The following is an 18,258-nucleotide window of genomic DNA, read 5'->3' as shown; positions in this document are numbered from 1 at the left end:
TTATTTTAGAAGCAATGACTGCTCTGGTGGGTAAATGAAGCGAGATCCCAGAAGAAAGCATTTAAACCTCAGGATCTGTAATTGCAAGTATGAATAGAAGCTAGCACAAGAATTATTGTACATAATGAGCTAAACTGTATAGTCAGTGAAGGATCTTAAGTTATGTCAAGAACTACATCATCAGAACATCTAGCTAGATGAGCACAGCTTTATGAGAAAATTCTCAGAATTTCACTCTTCTATGTATACAGATAAATTTTCTAAGTTTCAGATCCTTTATTATCAAAGTGCAGTCCACAGACTAGGAACATCAGCTTATTAGAAATGAAGAATCTCAGGCTTTACCAAGACCCAATGAATCAGAATCAGTGTTTTAATGAGCTCCACCAGTGAGTCCTGTTCTTGAATTTGAGAAGCGCTGGTTTATCCAGGTATCCATAGGACTTCTCTTATTCTTGAGCCTTCAAAGCCCAAATGAAATGAATCAACCCATCACATGAAAAAAAAAAAGCTCAAATAATGAGAAGTTTTGATTGTTATTGTCTATAACTTGGGAGAAATAAGAGAAAAAAATGACCATATATACATACATATATGTATATGTGTACACATATTTATATGTGCTATGTAAATATATGTACATATGTGGATAGCACATATACATATACTTATATTGAACATATAAGTATGTGCATATACACACAAAAACAAAACTTAAGTCTTTCTAGCTGTCAGTTTAAGTGGGTGGTCAACTGTTTTACCTTTTAAAGAGATTTTAGCTCATTTTCCTCCCCACAAATGAATAGCACTCAATTTAATTAAACACTGAATTAAGAAGGTAAACATCTTTGAGACATTTTATATACCTTTCATTTTGACAGCTACTAAGAACATCTTTGGAAGGAAAGTTATGACCAACCTAGATAGCATATTTAAAAGCAGAGACATTACTTTGCCAACAAAGGTTCATCTAGTCAAGGCTATGGTTTTTCCTGTGGTCATGTATGGATATGAGAGTTGGACTGTGAAGAAGGCTGAGCGCCGAAGAATTGATACTTTTGAACTATGGTGTTGGAGAAGACTCTTGAGAGTCCCTTGGACTGCAAGGAGATCCAACCAGTCCATTCTGAAGGAGATCAGCCCTGGGATTTCTTTGGAAGGAATGATGCTAAAGCTGAAACTCCAGTACTTTGGCCACCTCATGCGAAGAGTTGACTCATTGGAAGAGTCTGATGCTGGGAGGGATTGGGGGCAGGAGGAGAAGGGGACGACAGAGGATGAGATGGCTGGATGGCATCACTGACTCAATGGACGTGAGTCTGAGTGAACTCTGGGAGTTGGTGATGGACAGGGAGGCCTGGAGTGCTGCGATCCATGGGGTCGCAAAGAGTCGGACACGACTGAATGATCTGATCTGATCTGATCTGAAGAACATCTTTAATGTCACTTTTGGTTTATTAAGAATTCTTTCTGTGGCTTTCAGCATATTGATGGGTTAATATCCCTTAATTTTGATTTACTAGGATTCTAATATTTTTTTTTGCATCAAGATTATTTGGGGCAAGGGAATTGTGTGAGGAGATTACTATAAAAAAGACTGGATAAAGTGAAAAAAGTAAAAAAAAAAAAAAAAAGCTTCCAAGTAGGGAGACATATTCTAATTACCAGCTAAATCCTTGACAAAAATGTACTGGCTTTCAATTGATTTTACTATATCCATTTCCTGAATCATTTTGATTTTTCATTTGTGTGCAAAGACATTTAATGAGCAATAATGAATTCAGCAATGTATGGGAATGTCATGGTAAAATCTTTTGCTGGATTTTTAAAACTGATGCTTTTTATAAACTGTTTCCTTAACAAGTCATGTTGCCTCTCAGCTGTCTTTACAGAGTTTAAAGCATACTCTCCCCAACTGGCCCCAGATGGAAAATACTCTCTTGAAATTGAATGGTTTTTTTTTTTTTTTTTAAGTGTAGCTCTGCATGGCCTTCTTAAAGGAAAAAAATTAAGTTTGAACAGAATGCGTTTGGTAGTGGGTCTGTAATTCCCCCAGCATGCCACATATTTGGATTTTTCGCTTTTGGCAGTGGAATTTTTCTAATTTAATTAAATCATTAGCGTTAGCAGATGACAGCATGAAAATTCTTTTCCCTAGTCACTTATCTAAATATTCTTCCAGTCCACTGGGGTTATGTGCACACTTTATCTATTTTGAAAATGCATCTATTTGTTTCATTTCTACACTGATTTTCCCATTCAGAGTTTATGGGCAATGTGTAGACATTTCCCATAATGATCTGCAAGCTTTTTTTCAAGCAATAAATGGAGAAGAGGCCAAGGAGGGAACTAGACAGTGGAGAAAATCTTTACAAAGAAAGACTGGGAGAGAAACAGCAGATGGTTCCGGAAGAGCAGCCAGAGCTGAAATGCTTATCCTGGTCCAAGCCCCTGCCATTCTGTCTTTTGCTTTGTAGCTCATACACTGTAAAAATGTGACAATGGTTTGTGTCTAGAAATTAGCTGTCAATACTTCAAGTGACAATAAAGGCAAGTTTTTCAGGATTATCTGAACCAAAAGTGAATCTTTGCACTGAAACCTTTCACTCATTCATTCACACTTTTAAACCTTACTTTTTACTATTGATATATACATCTTTCCTTCTTAGATTTTAAACTTCCTTGAAATTTGAGGATATATACTTTATATCTTCCTTCTTTCCTTCTTTTTTTCTTCTCTTTCTCTGCCCCCATTTCCCCCCGCCCCCCCCTCCCCACCACCCTGCTCAAGATCCTCCCTTTTCTCTCCTCCACCTCTTTTCCTTCTCTCTGTCTTCTTTCACTTTTTAGGGCCTAACTCAGGGCCTGGGACATAATACATATTGAATAAACAAATATTACTGAATTCTGAGCAATGGAATTCTATTGCATCATTTCTAGCAGTTACTGAATATCTACTGAAATATTTTAAGACAGGCATCATTTTAATCCTGAGAACAGTCTTGTTAAGATGATTGCTGTCATCATTATCTTAATTTTGTCCATGAGGACATAGGGGCCAAGAGATATTAAATAAATTGCTCATAGTCACAGAACTCTTCAGTTAGAGAATTTGAACTCAGGATAGTCATGGATGCTCAAAAGGATGGTGACACTAGGGAGTTAGGATTGACGAAGCTCAAGCAATGATGAGGGATTTTCTTTGCATTTCTATAGCATATCTCCAGTTTCTGTCACAAATAAGTCAGTTTTGGGTGGTAGAAAGGGTTGACTCTGAATTGCACACTTTAAAAAAGTAAATGTTATGGTATGTAAATTAGATATCAATTTTAAAAGATTTAAATAATACGGATTGGAAATGAATGACTTTTGGATATTTTAGATGTTCTGAGAGCTTTCCCATCCTTTGTTCCTTTAGGATCTTAGTTCACATTAACATCAATTCTTTAACTGTTCAAATTCCTGAAGCCACATGTTGAAGCAATATCCAAAATTTTCAGGCCCAGATTTTACTGTACCCTTAGTTCCATGGGGTCACAAAAAGTAAACTGTGTTCCAGTGGGGATAAGTATTTTTTAACACTTATGTCCAGAACCATTTATCTGAGGCACAAACTACATGACTCACACACATGCATACAAATAATAACACATACAAGGATATAATAGACAATACATACATGAATATGGCAATGAATGGATGGTATCATAGCAGAAATAAATGGAAGATAATCAGTCATGTCCAACTCTTTTAATCCCATGGACTGTGTCCCTGTAAACTAATATAATATTGAGAAAATCAACTATTCTCCATTTAAAAAATTAGGATTGAACAGTTCTCATCATGCATTGACAATCTTACCTCCTCCAGGAAATTTTTAGAAGAAAGTTAAAGGAAAACTCTGAAAGGAAACTGTTGTCATTTCCTCAATGAAGAAGATTTCCCAAACCTTTTGACCCAGGGATGTAGATATCACATTTGATAGTATTTTCCATGCAAGAATATTCAGATTCATTTCCATTTCAGGTGGGATTCACTGCTTTGAAGATGAGATGTTCCTGCATGAGTCATTGTATACCAGGAGAGCTATGTGTTCCTTTGAAGATATCCATAAACATTCAGGCATTCATTTATCCATGCAAACAACAAATGCTCATTGAGGGTCTGCCATGTTGCTATGCATCAAGCATTTACTACCTAGGATAACATAGGGTATAAAACAGTTTTCCTGCTCTACAAGAGCTAAGTGCCTAGTAGAATTTTTAATTTCCATGCTGGTATTTCAGAGTGTATTAAAAAGCAGAGATATCACTTGCCAACAAAGATCTGTGTAGTTAAAGCTATGGTTTTTCCAGTAGTCATGTACAGGTGTGAGAGTTGGACTGTAAAGAAGACTGAGCACTGAAGAATTGATGCCTTCAAATTGTGGTGCTGGAGAAGACTCTTGAGAATCCCTTGGACTACAAAGAGATCAAACCAGTCAATCCTAAAGGAAATTAACCCTGAATATTCAGTGGAAGGACTGATGCTGAAGCTGAAGCTCCAATACTTTGGCCACCTAATGGAAAGACCTGACTCATTGGAAAAGACCCTGATGCTGGGAAAGATTGAAGGCAAAAGGAGAATATAGTGGCAGAGAATGAGATGGTTAAATAGTATCAGTGATTCAATGGATATGCACTTAGACAAACTCTGGGAGATGGTGGAGGACAGAGGAGCCTGGCATGCTGCTGTCCATGGGGTCACAAAGAGTTGCATAAGACTTAGTGACTGAGCGAAAACAACAAGTTTCAGAAGGTTCACAAGAAAGAAGCCAGGGATTACTCAAGGAAGATCAGCTGCCTGGTCCAAAGGCATTTCTATCTTGACCTCAATCATGGTCAAACCTGGGAAAAAGAAACTACTTATTTCAAGCAGAGAGGGATTTAATGCAAGGAATCAGTTATGAAGCTGTTGGAAGGACTGGTGGGGTAAAAGACATAATAAGGTCATGGTACTCAAGGCTGGGCAGCTGCTCCCGCCCTTTCTTAGGATGAACAGTTGGAGGAATCATGGAAGTTACTGGACCTGGTAGTCCCTGCTTTTAATCCTGCCCATCTAGAGATGGAAGCAGAGTGGCTTCTCCCTTCCTATTGTCTTCTGATCTCTCATTACCACCTATTGGTGGCATCCAACTTGACCAACCAGCCAAGAAGTCTTGATAATGTAGTTTGTACCTCTAGACCTGTAATACAGAGAAGAAGTTATAGCAGTGCAAGGCAAATGCAGGTGATGGTGGTCATGAATCCAGTAATCAAATAACTACTAGAGAGAGGTGGGGTCTGGGAGTAGTCACTGATACCCAGAGTTTTCCTGACTTGGTACAATGAGATGTGACCAGGCTTTGAAATCTGACTGAAACTAACTATTATGGACTGAAATGTATTCTCCCACCCAAATTCATATGTTGAAGCCTTAACCTCAAATGTGCCTCTATTTGGAGATAGAGCATTTTAGGAGACATTAAGGTTAAATGAAACCATAAGAGTCGAGGTCTCATTCAATCTGTGTGTTAGTTGCTCAGTCGTGTCCAACTCTTTGCAACCCCATGGACTGTACTCACCAGGCTCCTCTGTCCATGGAATTCTCCAGGCAAGAATACTGGAGTGAGTTACCATTCCAGGTGATCTTCCTGACCTAGTGATTGAACCCAGGTCTCCTGCATTGGCAGGCATATTCTTTACTGTCTGAGCCACCAGGGAAGGCCTCAGACGGGTGTCCTAATAAGAAAAGGAAGAAACACCAGAGGCATGTGTACAAAGAAAAGCCACGTGAGGATGCACAGAGAAAGCAGCCAAATGCAAGTTAAGGAGACATGCCTCACCAGAAACCAACCTTGCGAGCACCTTGATCTTGAACTTTGGGCTTCCAGAACCATGAGAAAATAAATTTCTATTGTTTAAGCCGCCCAGTCTGTGGTATTCTGTTTTGGCCACACAAGCTGACTAATACATTAAGGAAATGTTTAAGTGATGAATATAAATAGTCAAATGTCAAACTGCAAATTTTTACTAAAAATGTGACTTTCTAAAATATTGCCTACTTATATTTGCTGGACAGAATGTTCTTCTACAACTAAAACTACATGGTGGGGGCCTTCTCTGGTGGTCTGTGCTTGAGAAACCGTCTTCTAGTGCTGGGGACATGGGTGTGGTCCCTGGTCAGGGAACAAATGTCCTACATGCTGCAGGGCAACTTAAGCATGCTAGAACTGCAGAGCCCATAAGCTCTGGGACCTGTGAGCTACAACTAGAGACAAGCCTGTGCACTGCATGGAATAGTGTACATGCCACAATGAAAGATTCCTTATGCTACAATGAAGATCCTTTGTGCAACTAAGACCTGACACAGCCAAAAAAAACCCTACATGGTAATCAGAGAAAATTAGGAGGTTGTTTGATGACAGTCTCTGATCAGCGGAGTTTGTTGAAAGATATGAATAGCCAGTGTCATAACAAAATGTCCTCTGTCTGTGGAATTCTCCAGGCAAGAATGCTGGAGTGGGTAGCGATTCCCTTCATCAGGGGATCTTCCCAACCCAGGGATAGAATCCAGGTGTCTTGCATTGTGGGTGGATTCTTAAGGTCTGAGCCACCAGGGAAGCCCCAAAGTGCCTTTCAAGTCTGACATACCCACTTTTCCTCTAGACCCACAGTCCTTGTTGGGTTTATATACACGAGGGCACTCCACCCCCATGGTGCTGAGGGCAGAGTGTATCAGCCTTTCTGATGTTCCCTTTGTGGCTTCCTCCTCTTTTCATACTCACACATCCTGGCTGCCATTTTGTTTCTTTGGGGTGGTCTTGCATTGACCCTTTTGGATAACTCACTTTGATCCTTTGCATGTGTTTTATTGTCTGATTTACGAATTTTCAATTCTTAGGGCAGAGGCAGTACACACTCAGGCTGGCAACTGCCCAGGATACACTGCTAGAGCTGTACTGCTTGCTGCCTTTGTTCCCTTCTGATCCATCAATACTTGTGCCGTCTCAGTCACTAAATGTTTTGAATGTCAGTCTTTGCCTGTGTAATTAGCACCATAAAGTGTGAAAATAAATTGATCAGGTTAAGCTGTTCAATTAGCCTTCCATATAGCAGACTAGACTATTTGAGAACTGTCAAAAAGGTTTCCATTTCCAAAAATAACAGCTTCATCAGCCTATCTCAGAGCATAAAATCCAGCCACTAGAGTTGCTCCTTAATAAATTTAATCTTATTTACCAGAAGGGATAATAAATATGTCTAACATTTAAAACTAACCTACTATGTCATCTTTATTTATTTAATTAAATTTTTTCTTTGCGGGGAGGAGCAGAGAGATGTTTATTGCAGGGCCAAGCAAGCTTAAAAAACTCCAAACTCCCTAACAGTTTTTGGGAAAAAGATTTCATGGGCAAGATTTGGGGTGAGGGTAGCAGTGTGTAGCTTTCTTCTGATTGGTTGGTGGTGAGGTAACAGAGTGATGTCCCAGAAAGTGGTGTCCTGGGAATCCTGTGCTCATCCTGAAGTTATCATTCTTCACCTGCGTAAGTGCCTTAGTTCCTGCAAAAGAGATAAAAGATATTGTTATGTATAGTCTTTGAGGAGGAATCAGGCTCCAGGTATTCCTTGGCGCCTGCCCCAAGGCTGCACTACTGTTTCTTGGCCGCTGCTTCCTAGTGTCTTCATCCCCTCCCTTCCCTGATCAGTGCCTGATTGAATATGCCCTTTAGAACTCAGGGAATCTCATGGAGGCTGAATGAAGTCAGTTTCCTACAAACAAGAAATGGGGAACACGGAAAGGATTTGTACCCAGGAGCCCCACAGGATCCTGCTTGGTTTCACTCCCCCCTTTTACCTGATACTTCTCAGCCTTGAGGAGAACAGGTGTTGGACAAGAAAGAGCATAATGTTTTGGATAGTTACTGTTGTTTAGTCTCTAAGTCATGTCTGACTCTTTTGTGAGCCTATAGCCAACCAGGGTCTGCTGTCCTTGGGATTTTCCAGGCAAGAATACTGGAGCAGGTTTTCCTTCTCCAACGGGTCTGCCTGACCCAGGGATACTAGAGTAGGTTTTCCTTCTCCAAGGGATCTGCCTGACCCAGGGATCAAACCAGCTTCTTCTGCATTGGCAGGCAGGTTCTTTACCACTGAGCCACCAGGGAAGCCCCAACATTTTGGATAGAGACATTAGTCATAAACTCAGCAGAAGAACTCAGTTTTAGGGGGACTCAGTTTAAATTCTACTATGTGATCTTTAAATGGATCATCTCATTCATCATCACAACAATCCTACTAGGAAGAAAGAAGTGAAAGTGTTAATCGCTCAGTCATGTCAACTCTGTGATCCCGTGGACTATAGCCTGTCATGCTCCTCTGTCCATGGGATTTTCCAAGCAAGAGTACTGGAGTAGATTGCCATTTCCTTCTCCAGGGTATCTTCCTGACCCAGGGATTGAACCCTGGTCTCCTGCATTGTTGGCAGATTCTTTACCACCTGAGCCACCAGGGAAGTCCATTACTAAGAAGAAGGTCATGTTATTAGTGTCCTTTCATCGATGAATCAACTGGAGTTTCAATAGGTTAAATAATTTGTTAGGACTTCTCTGGCAATCCAGTGGTTAAGTCTTCACCTTCCAATGCAGAGGATGTGGGTTCCATCCTTGGTCAGGAAGCTAATATCCCACATGCCTGGTAGCCAAAAATCAAAAACATAAGCAATATTATAGCAAACTCAATAAAGATTTTTAAATGGTCCTTGCTTAAACTCAATATTCAAAAAACTAAGATCACGGCATCCGGTCTCATCACTTCATGACAAATAGATGGGGAAACAATGGAAACAGTGACAGACTTTATCTTCTTCGCCTGCAAAATCACTGCAGATGGTGACTGCAGCCTTGAAACTAAAAGACACTTGCTCTTTGCAAGAAAAGTTATGACCAACCTAGCCAATCCCAAAGAAAGGCAATGCCAAAGAATGCTCAAACTACCACACAATTGCACTCATCTCACACGCTAGTACAGTAATGCTCAAAATTCTCCAAGCCAGGCTTCAGTAATACGAGAACCACGAACTTCCAGATGTTCAAGCTGGTTTTAGAAAAGGCAAAGGAACCAGAGATCAAATTGCCAACATCAGCTGGATCATTGAAAAAGCAAGAGAGTTCCAGAAAAACATCTATTTCTGCTTTATTGACTGTGCCAAAGCCTTTGACGGTGTGGATCACAATAAACTGTGGAAAATTCTAAAAGAGATGGGAATACCAGATTACCTGACCTGCCTCTTGAGAAACCTATATGCAGGTCAGGAAGCAACAGTTAGAACTGGACATGGAACAACAGACTGGTTCCAAATAGGAAAAGGAGTATGTCAAGGCTGTATATTGTCACCCTGCTTATTTAACTTCTATGCAGAGTACATCATGAGAAACGCTGGGCTGGAAGAAGCACAAGCTGGAATCAATATTGCTGGGAGAAATATCAATAACCTCAGATATGCAGATGATACCACTCTTATGGCAGAAAGTGAAGAAGAACTAAAAAGCCTCTTGATAAAGTGAAAGAGGAGAGTGAAAAAGTTGGCTTAAAGCTCAACATTCAGAAAACAAAGATCATGGCATCTGGTCCCATCAATTCATGGGAAATAGATGGGGAAACAGTGGAAATAGTGTCAGACTTTATTTTTTTGGGCTCCAAAATCACTGCAGATGGTGATTGCAGCCATGAAATTAAAAGACGCTTACTCCTTGGAAGAAAAGTTATGACCAGCCTAGATAGCATATTGAAAAGCAGAGACATTACTTTGCCAACAAACGTCCATCTAGTCAAGGCTATGGTTTTTCCTGTGGTCATGTATGGATGTGAGAGTTGGACTGTGAAGAAAGCTGAGCACCAAAGAATTAATGCTTTTGAACTGTGGTGTTGGAGAAGACTCTTGAGAGTCCCTTGGACTGCAAGGAGATCCAACCAGTCCATTCTGAAGGAGATCAGCCCTGGGTGTTCTTTGGAAGGACTGATGTTGAAGCTGAAACTCCAGTACTTTGGCCGCCTCATGCAAAGAGTTGACTCATTGGAAAAGATTCTGAAGCTGGGAGGGATTGGGGGCAGGAGGAGAAGGGGACAACAGAGGATGAGATGGTTGGATGGCATCACAGACTCGATGGATATGAGTTTGAGTGAACTCTGGGTGTTGGTGATGGACAGGGAGGCCTGGTGTGCTGCAATTCATGGGGTTGCAAAGAGTCGGACCCAACTGAGTGATTGAACTGAACTGAACTGAGACAGCATATTAAAAAGCAGAGACATTACTTTTCTGACAAAGGTCTGTATAGTCAAAGCTATGTTTTTTCCAGTAGTCATGTGTGGATGTGAGAGTTGGACCATAAAGAAAGCTGAGCACCAAAGAATTGATGCTGTTGAACTGTGATGTTGAAGAAGACTCCTGAGATATCCTTGGATGGCGTGGAGATCAAATCAGTCAGTCCTAAAGGAAATCAGTCCTGACTAGTCATTTAAAAGACTGATGCTAAAGCTGATGCTCCAATACTTTGGCCACCTTATGCAAAGAACTGACTCATTGGAAAAGCCCCTGATGCTGGGAATGATTGAAGGCAGTAGGAGAAGGGGACAATAGAGGATGAGATGGTTGGATGGGATCACCAACTTGATGAACATTGAGCAAGCTCTAGGAGTTGGTGATGGACAGTGAAGACTGGTATGCCGCAGTCCATGGGATCACAAAGAGCTGGACATGACTGAGTGACTGGACTGAACTGAACTGAACTGAACTGATGTCACAAACAGAAGAACAATAGTAATTTAACATGATCAATTGGTAAAGAGTAGAGAATCAAATCCAAAGATTAACCATTGTGTTTAGAACAAACAAGTCACCTAGACCTACCAGATCCTGTGTGATCTAGTTGTTACATTTTAGAGCTTTTTTCAGACTCTTCCTAACTTGCTTTATTCCTAAGAAAATGGTCCCAGGTTCTGGGGCACACAAACCTTTTCCCCAGCTATTTCCCAGCAGAAAGACTGACCCCTCTACAGGGAAAGCTCTTTACCCATGTTTTTATATGTCTAGCTCCTCCCCTTGCCATTCTATCTAAAATTTGTTCTCTTTTCATATACTTGACCCTATGTTATACCAACTACTGGTGCTTATTTCCTCACAGTGAAACCAGTCTAGGCCCTATGGGGCTCCCAGACACAGAGGGCTTTTTTTCCCCCGCCTCTGTTTCTTAAAGGCAAGACCACCCCCGACGACCTTCCCTGAGTTCCAAAGGGCAGATTTGAACAGTTTCTAATGAAGGGAGGAGCAGTCATAAAACTATGGAAGGCAAGATTGAAGAGACCAGAGAAGCTCATCAAGTTTGGGAGAACTGACCATCTGAGGCAAGGTTAAGGGAGTGCAGGCCCTACACACACCCTAGTCTTGTCAGAGACCCCACCTTTGAACCATTGTTATAAAGCCCCTCATCAAGTCCTCTGAGGTTGGGACACAAAGTTTTCAAGGGCAGGAGCTCACTGTGTCCCGCTTTGCCTGGCAAAGCAATAAAGTTATCCTTTTCTACTTCACCCAAAAGTCTGTTTCTGAGATTCAGTTCTTCAGCTGTATAGAGAGGCCAAGCTTGGCATCAGCAGCAGGTATCTATCATAATTTGGAATTGTTTACTTATTTGTTTTCTGTATCATCCCACTGGTCTTCCCAGGTGGCTCAGTGGTAAAGAGCTCACCTGCCAATGCAGGAGATACAAGAAACGTGGGTTTGATCCCTGGGTCAGAAACATCACCTGAAGTAGGAAATGGCAACCTGCTCCAGTATTCTTGCCTGGAGAATCCCATGGACAGAGGAGCCTGGTGGGCTACAGTCCACGGGCTGGCAAAGAGTTGGACGTGACTGAGTACACACACACACACACAAATACGCACATACTACACAAATACGCACACACACACAGAGTCCTCCCACTAGTTTTCATGAAGGCAAGGGCTTGATCTCTGTTGTATGTGGCTGTGTTGCAAATACAACACAACAGAAATATTGAGTCCTCCATTTATTAGGCACTTAACAACTTATTGACCAGAGATGTATTAATACATCTTTTGTTATCCGAATGTTATAGAGTGGAAACTTATCAATATTCACTTAAATAACAAAGTGCCAAACACACATATTAGTTTCTACAAAAATCCTCCGATCAATAATGTTCATAAATATGAGCTAAATGCCAAAGTATCATCTATTGTGATCTATTAAACCCCACAGTTCTTGGGAATAAGACTCAGGATAGTATGCTTTTGTTGGACAGGGACTTCTCAGGGCCTGAGTGGTCTCTGTAGCTGGACTGATCATCACAGAGAATATTCTGAGTCACCAGTGCATAAAGTCACAGAGATGAGGGGGTGGCTGCAAAACGGTTGGGGACAGCTGAAAGCAGGAAAGACAAGCTCCCAAATAAATTTCAGTTGACTCATGTGCTCAATCACCTCCAACTCTTTGTGACCCCATGGATGGTAGCCCTCCAGACTCCTCTGTTCCTGGGATTCTCCAGGAAAGAATCTGGAATGGGTTGCCATGCCCTCCTCCAGGGAATCTTACAGACCCAGGGATCAAACCCACATCTCTTACATCTACCCACTTTGCCAAGCAGGTTTTTACCACTAGCACCACCTGGGAAACCCTCTTAGTGTGTTTGGGGATTGTAAAAGACTGGTTGGCAGGAACTAGATCTTGAACATGATGTTGAAAATTTTGGATTTTGTCCTTGTTAGAGTGGACTCCTAGGAGTTTCTGAGTGGACTGCTGCTAAGTCGCTTCAGTTGTGTCCGACTCTTTGTGACCCCATAGACTGCAGCCCACCAGGCTCCCCCGTCCCTGGGATTCTCCAGGCAAGAACACTGGAGTGGGTTACCATTGCCTTCTCCAATACATGAAAGTGAAAAGTGAAAGTGAAGTTGCTCAGTCATGTCCAACTCTTCGCGACCCCATGGACTGCAGCCTACCAGGCTCCTCCGTCCATGGGATTTTCCAGGCAAGAGTACTGGAGTAGGGTGCCATTTCCTTCTCCATCTGAGTGGACTAGTAATGAATTCAAATGAATGTTTCTGAAAGTGAGAGATGGAATGATTAAGATGGAGGAGGGAATGTGTACTGGAAAAGGAGCCCATCAGTTTCTGACAAATTGACTATAATGTGGGCAAACCCTGCCTGGGGCACAGCTGTCTCAACTCTTTTCCTGGCAGAGGAAACCAAGGGAAAGAGGCCACATACTGTGTATGGGCTGTGCAGTCTCATCTGTTGTATCCTTGTTGAACTTGGAGCAGTTGGAATAATTCTAAAAGATATTTCTTCTCAATTCTATTAGAAACTGATTGGTATGGTATTTTGTAAATCTCAGCTCTTCCTACATTGGCAGTACAATGATTGATATAAAAAGTGTTTTCTGCAGATGATGAGCAATTTCTGTACCTCAGAGTACCTTCTGAATTATCAAAGATATATTAAATTATGTTGACTTGTATTTAAGATTAACTGGTTTTTAACATAATCTTTGCGTAATTAGAACTTAAATATAAGTTGTCATTTAAACCATTTTTATATACATCATTTGATGGCCATTTGTTATCTGTTGTTGCAGTGGAGAAAGATTAGCTTCAGAGAATCTCGGTGTTTTGTACAAGGTCACTTGGCTAGTAGGTAGAAATGCCTGGGTTTAAACCTTTCTTTCTAGCATTTTATATCTTGGTAAAAACTGGAAGCTAGTGTTTAATACATATAATGCATCCTTACTAAAAAGAATTCTGAATCATTATAGAACAAGCAACTCAGTGGAGTGCAGGGGTTGACGCTATCTGATATGATGTAATTCAGTGGGTGTTCAAATCACTCAGTAACGATAATGATGTCATCACCATTCATTCTGATTCAACCCATCCCAAAGTGCATGTATCTTATAATGTTCCTCAAATAGGTTTAAATTAAGTATTTTTTAATTAAATATTGACAGTAATGTTCAGGCTTCAGTTTCCCCTCATTGGGTTTTGGACTCAGCACTCTAGGATATGGAGTATGGCTTTGTTCATTTGCTCTCCTGGAATTTGCAGACAGCAGCTATGTACTTGGCAACAGGTTGATGCTGGCGGAGAGAGGACGGGTATGAAACAAGTGTGGCATGAAACTGTTTGCTTTTCTCCACCACAGTCTGCTGATTCGACCTGCAAACCCATTCCCCAACTCGGTTAGCAGAACCTGTGAAAACATAGGGGCCTCCATGAAGACGACTCTGATCTTGGCAGCTGGAGAGAGCTTCTGAGTCCAGTTCTAAACTTATGATTTGGGCCTGGGTATTTTTGGATTCAACACTTGCCCTTGGTTAGAAAGTGAAAAACAAGGGTCTAAACACTATTCACTTGGATAGTAAAACACATGTTCACTTTTTGCAGTGACCCTGGCAACAGAAGGGGAATTCTTATAAATCACAAAGGAAAATAAATCACTTCACCCATGGAGGGCAAGAGACAGCTTGAGAAAAGGGACTTTGGAAAAAGGCTGTCTTTAGATAGCAGTCTCGTGGTAAGTACTAAATATTCATTACACTCTATATGTTTTGGCTTGAAATGCATTATTCTTTGTGATTTCTTGAACCCCATGCTTTCAAAAGCCTCTATTCCAGTTACCCTGTTAGCAATATCCCCTGGGATTTTTGTTTCACTTATTTTTTTTACAAAGTCAAAAGCCAGCAAGTTATTGGAATGTTTGTATAGTGTCCTAATAGGCAAATGTCATAATCTGTCAGCATTACATGTAATTATATTAACTCCAGCTGAAGTAGACTTTAACCCATACAAAAACACTACTGTACAGCTAATGCCAAATGCCAAGCCTATTTATAGTTCTTCTATCACCCACTTATCTTAACTTTGGGGTAAGTTGAACAAGAATTCAGTAGGGTTTCTAATACTGAAGAGAAGAGAAAATCTCTGAGATCTTAGGTATAGAAATTAGTTCATTGGTCCATAAACTTTATAAAGTTTCAACGCTGATGATCATCATTCTTAAATTGGCTGGGTTTCATGTATGAGAATCTGGTTAGTTCAAAGAAATAGACTATATCAGTGATTTCTGAATGTTGGCACTTCTTTCAGTCTGAACTAAGATGTCTTGGTCACTTACTCAAGTAGGCATCTGAATAGAATAAGAAACCAAATGGGCCAAGTCACTCCTTTCTCTTTTGGTCATTTACTCGCATGAAAATTTAGCTTAGTTCCTTCTTTGGCATGTTGTTGAGGAATGTGGTTTATTCATTTTGTGTCTTCCCGGTTCCTGGCCTGGAATTGGGGTCAGAGTAAATGTCCAATAAAAGATTTGTTGAATTGATTTATCAGTTGCCCGTTTCCAATCTCTGACTGCTAAGGTTTCACATCACAAACTGTTCATAGATGTGAGTTTATCAGTTGTCCGTTTCCAATCTCTGACTGCTAAGGTTTCACATCACAAACTGTTCATAGATGTGAGTTTCTGGGAATTGAGAAAAGGATTGCATTAAACTTTTGTGTCTAGTTCTTCGGTTATTAACATCAACTTCTCTGTCTCTGTGACTGAGGTAGGCACTGAGCAGCATACCTTCAGAGGCAAAGAACTCTTATAGGATTTTAAGTTCTCCTCCCAATGGATGCACCTTCTTCTCATCTCTGAGGTTTTTCTGTCTCTAGGTAGAGTGTGGTGAAAATAGTGTGTATGTCTGTCTGTGTGTTGTGTGTGTTTCTGTCTATACCCTTTGAAACTTCTAGGGAAATTTAGAATAAAAAGATAATTTCTCAGCCTCCCCTTTTTCTCTTTGCCAAAGGAAACACTTCTTACATATCATTCTGCCAGTAGGGTCTGTCTTATGCCTAACCAGGCACTCACATTGTATATATAATATGAGTAGTAAAAGAAAGTTTCTCTTAACCCAGAAGCATCATCCTTGCTGATTACTCCCTAAAGCTCATAATTCTGCCTTAGGGCCCAAAGAAGCTAAGCTAAGCTATTGTCTTTTTTTGATTGGGGCGGGGGGTGTTATACTATTTTATTCACATTTAAATTTCACCAAGAGTTCAGGAATATGCTAGCCTGATTTTCAGATTTTTGAAATGAAGGTAAAATGGACTAACAGCTTTAAGGGTACAATGAATTCATATTTAACACTGCACAATATTAACAAACTAGACAATCTAGGGGATGGTATAACTATATGCTTTGGAGCACAATATAAGGACAAGCCCTGGAATTGAAGGAAAAAGCCACCATTCAGGACTGAACAGAGGTCTTTGGTTGCTGATAGAATCTCCCCTTGACTTCAGACTTGAGACAAACTGTGAGAGTTTGTCAGTATACAAGAACCCTTGAATTCAGGACAAACAGTAACAGGATAGATTGACCAGAGCCCTTTAGACTGTGGTGACCTTTCTGAAGCTAGCAGGAGTGGCTGGAGGCTGGAAACGTTGCGGCTGAGGTCTGGGATCCCTAGATGAGAGCAGCTATCTTCGAAAATTCGCTGATGTCCATACAAGTTCCTAAGATGTTTCTCCCAAACAGTGTAAGCTATTGTCTTTTAATCATTCACAGGAGCACTCATTAATAAAAGGTCTTGGATCATTCTTAGATCCATGAGTAGAATTTTGTTGAGGTTATTGGTAAAGAAACACATGCAGAGCATGGAGTCCTGGTGTGCAGGACTGGGTTGGGGCACGGAGGAAAGGGGACGTAGATTATCACAAGGGTATGAGGAATCTGAAAATAAGAGAAGGTGTTTCAATGAAGTTTTGCCCACATTTAAATTTTCCTTAGGGCAGACTTGACTGTGAGCATAAATCAAAGCCCTTCATATTACCTGTGCTGGCTGAAATCCCCAAGCTGAGCTTGCATTCCCATTGGCATGTGGCTCTAGCCTGAGTCTTGTGGGGGCTGTGAATCTGTTTCTTTACTTACAGTGTAAGAGAGCACTGTGAAAAGAATGTGTTGCTTGGTACCACTGAAATCATCATCCTGTTAAATCTCCCTAAATGATAATTGGAAGGGTTTTTGCACTAATGAAATATCTTCCTTGTTTCCTGGAGGCAGATTGAGTGTGACATTTGCACGAGCATGTTGGAAAAATCCTGAAAGAGTGTGTGGGTATGCTCTCCTATGACTCTGTGGCTCCATGTACAGGAAAGCTTGAATACCGTTAATCATTATACGATACAGGCCATATGACTGATTTTTGTCTTCTATTTCACTGTTATGTTCTTTCCTCACAGAGGATGACACTGCTGGAACAATGACAGCAAGATGATTCTTGTCAGGTTGGTTTTTAGGGTGTGAGACCCATTGAATGGCCCTTAAGTGAATTTTATTGTGACTCTAAGAGAAACAGATGAGGGAGATTAAAGCTGACTGGCCTGTAAAAGACTTGAACCCAAGACTGTGTCCTCTTCTTGGCTCCATGCCAAAACCACACAACTCACTAGGCAAGAAGCACACAAGGATGATTCTAGACCAGGGTTTCTGGGAAATACAAGGAAAAAAAAAAAAAAGAAACACCTGGTATTCTATCACACACACTTCATTCCCAAGGCACCTTTACTTTGTGTCATTCTTTCCCACTCTGTTCTATTCTATGCTATTTTTAAATTGTCGAATGCAATTTGAGAATGGGTTACCTAGTCCCCCCACTTTACAGAAAAAGTATTGGGTTGGTCAAAAAACTCATTCATATTTTTTTCAGTAAATGTTATGGAAAAACCCAAACAAACTTTTTGGCCAACCTGATGGTTAATAATCAGCAGGGTTAAATGCTTTCCCTGAGGCTACACAACTGGATACAACCAAGAGTAGAAACAAAGTTTCCAACCTGAGGATTCACTTCTTTGCTTTTTGTTCTCTAATAATAACCCAGTAAGAGAAGATCCTTTTGGAAAACTGAGCAGAGGAAAGAGAAACATACTGAACTCTAAGTCTTGACATTCCACTGCAGTAATCGTTATGAGCCATATTTTTGAGAATTAGAGGGCCCAGAGGTAATTTCCACTTACAGATTTTTGCAGGCAAAAAATTCCTTAGAATGTACTGCAAGGATAAGGGACTATTAACTTCATTACACTTTTTATTTTTCATAATCAAATCGTGAAGTGTTGAGTAGAAATTATTGCCCCCCTGCAACAGTTTTTAAAATTTTATGCTGAAGGAACCACAGAATAAAAAAAATCTCAC

The 18,258-nt window shown here is 40.6% G+C and overlaps 1 protein-coding gene across 1 annotated transcript in view; it reads left to right on the top strand.

Annotated features, from left to right (window-relative positions):
* NCKAP5 (NCK associated protein 5) overlaps positions 1-18,258 on the top strand; it is a 1,094,443-nt gene that overhangs the window by 47,440 nt on the left and 1,028,745 nt on the right. The window contains 1 exon segment of the mRNA XM_070389536.1: positions 14,469-14,598. Within this exon segment, the coding sequence (XP_070245637.1) occupies positions 14,530-14,598 (69 nt within the window). The 5' untranslated portion in view covers positions 14,469-14,529.

The sequence above is a fragment of the Bos mutus genome, chromosome 2 (assembly GCF_027580195.1).
Source record: "Bos mutus isolate GX-2022 chromosome 2, NWIPB_WYAK_1.1, whole genome shotgun sequence".
Lineage (NCBI taxonomy): Eukaryota > Metazoa > Chordata > Mammalia > Artiodactyla > Bovidae > Bos > Bos mutus.
This window is presented reverse-complemented; position numbering and strand designations above follow the sequence as displayed.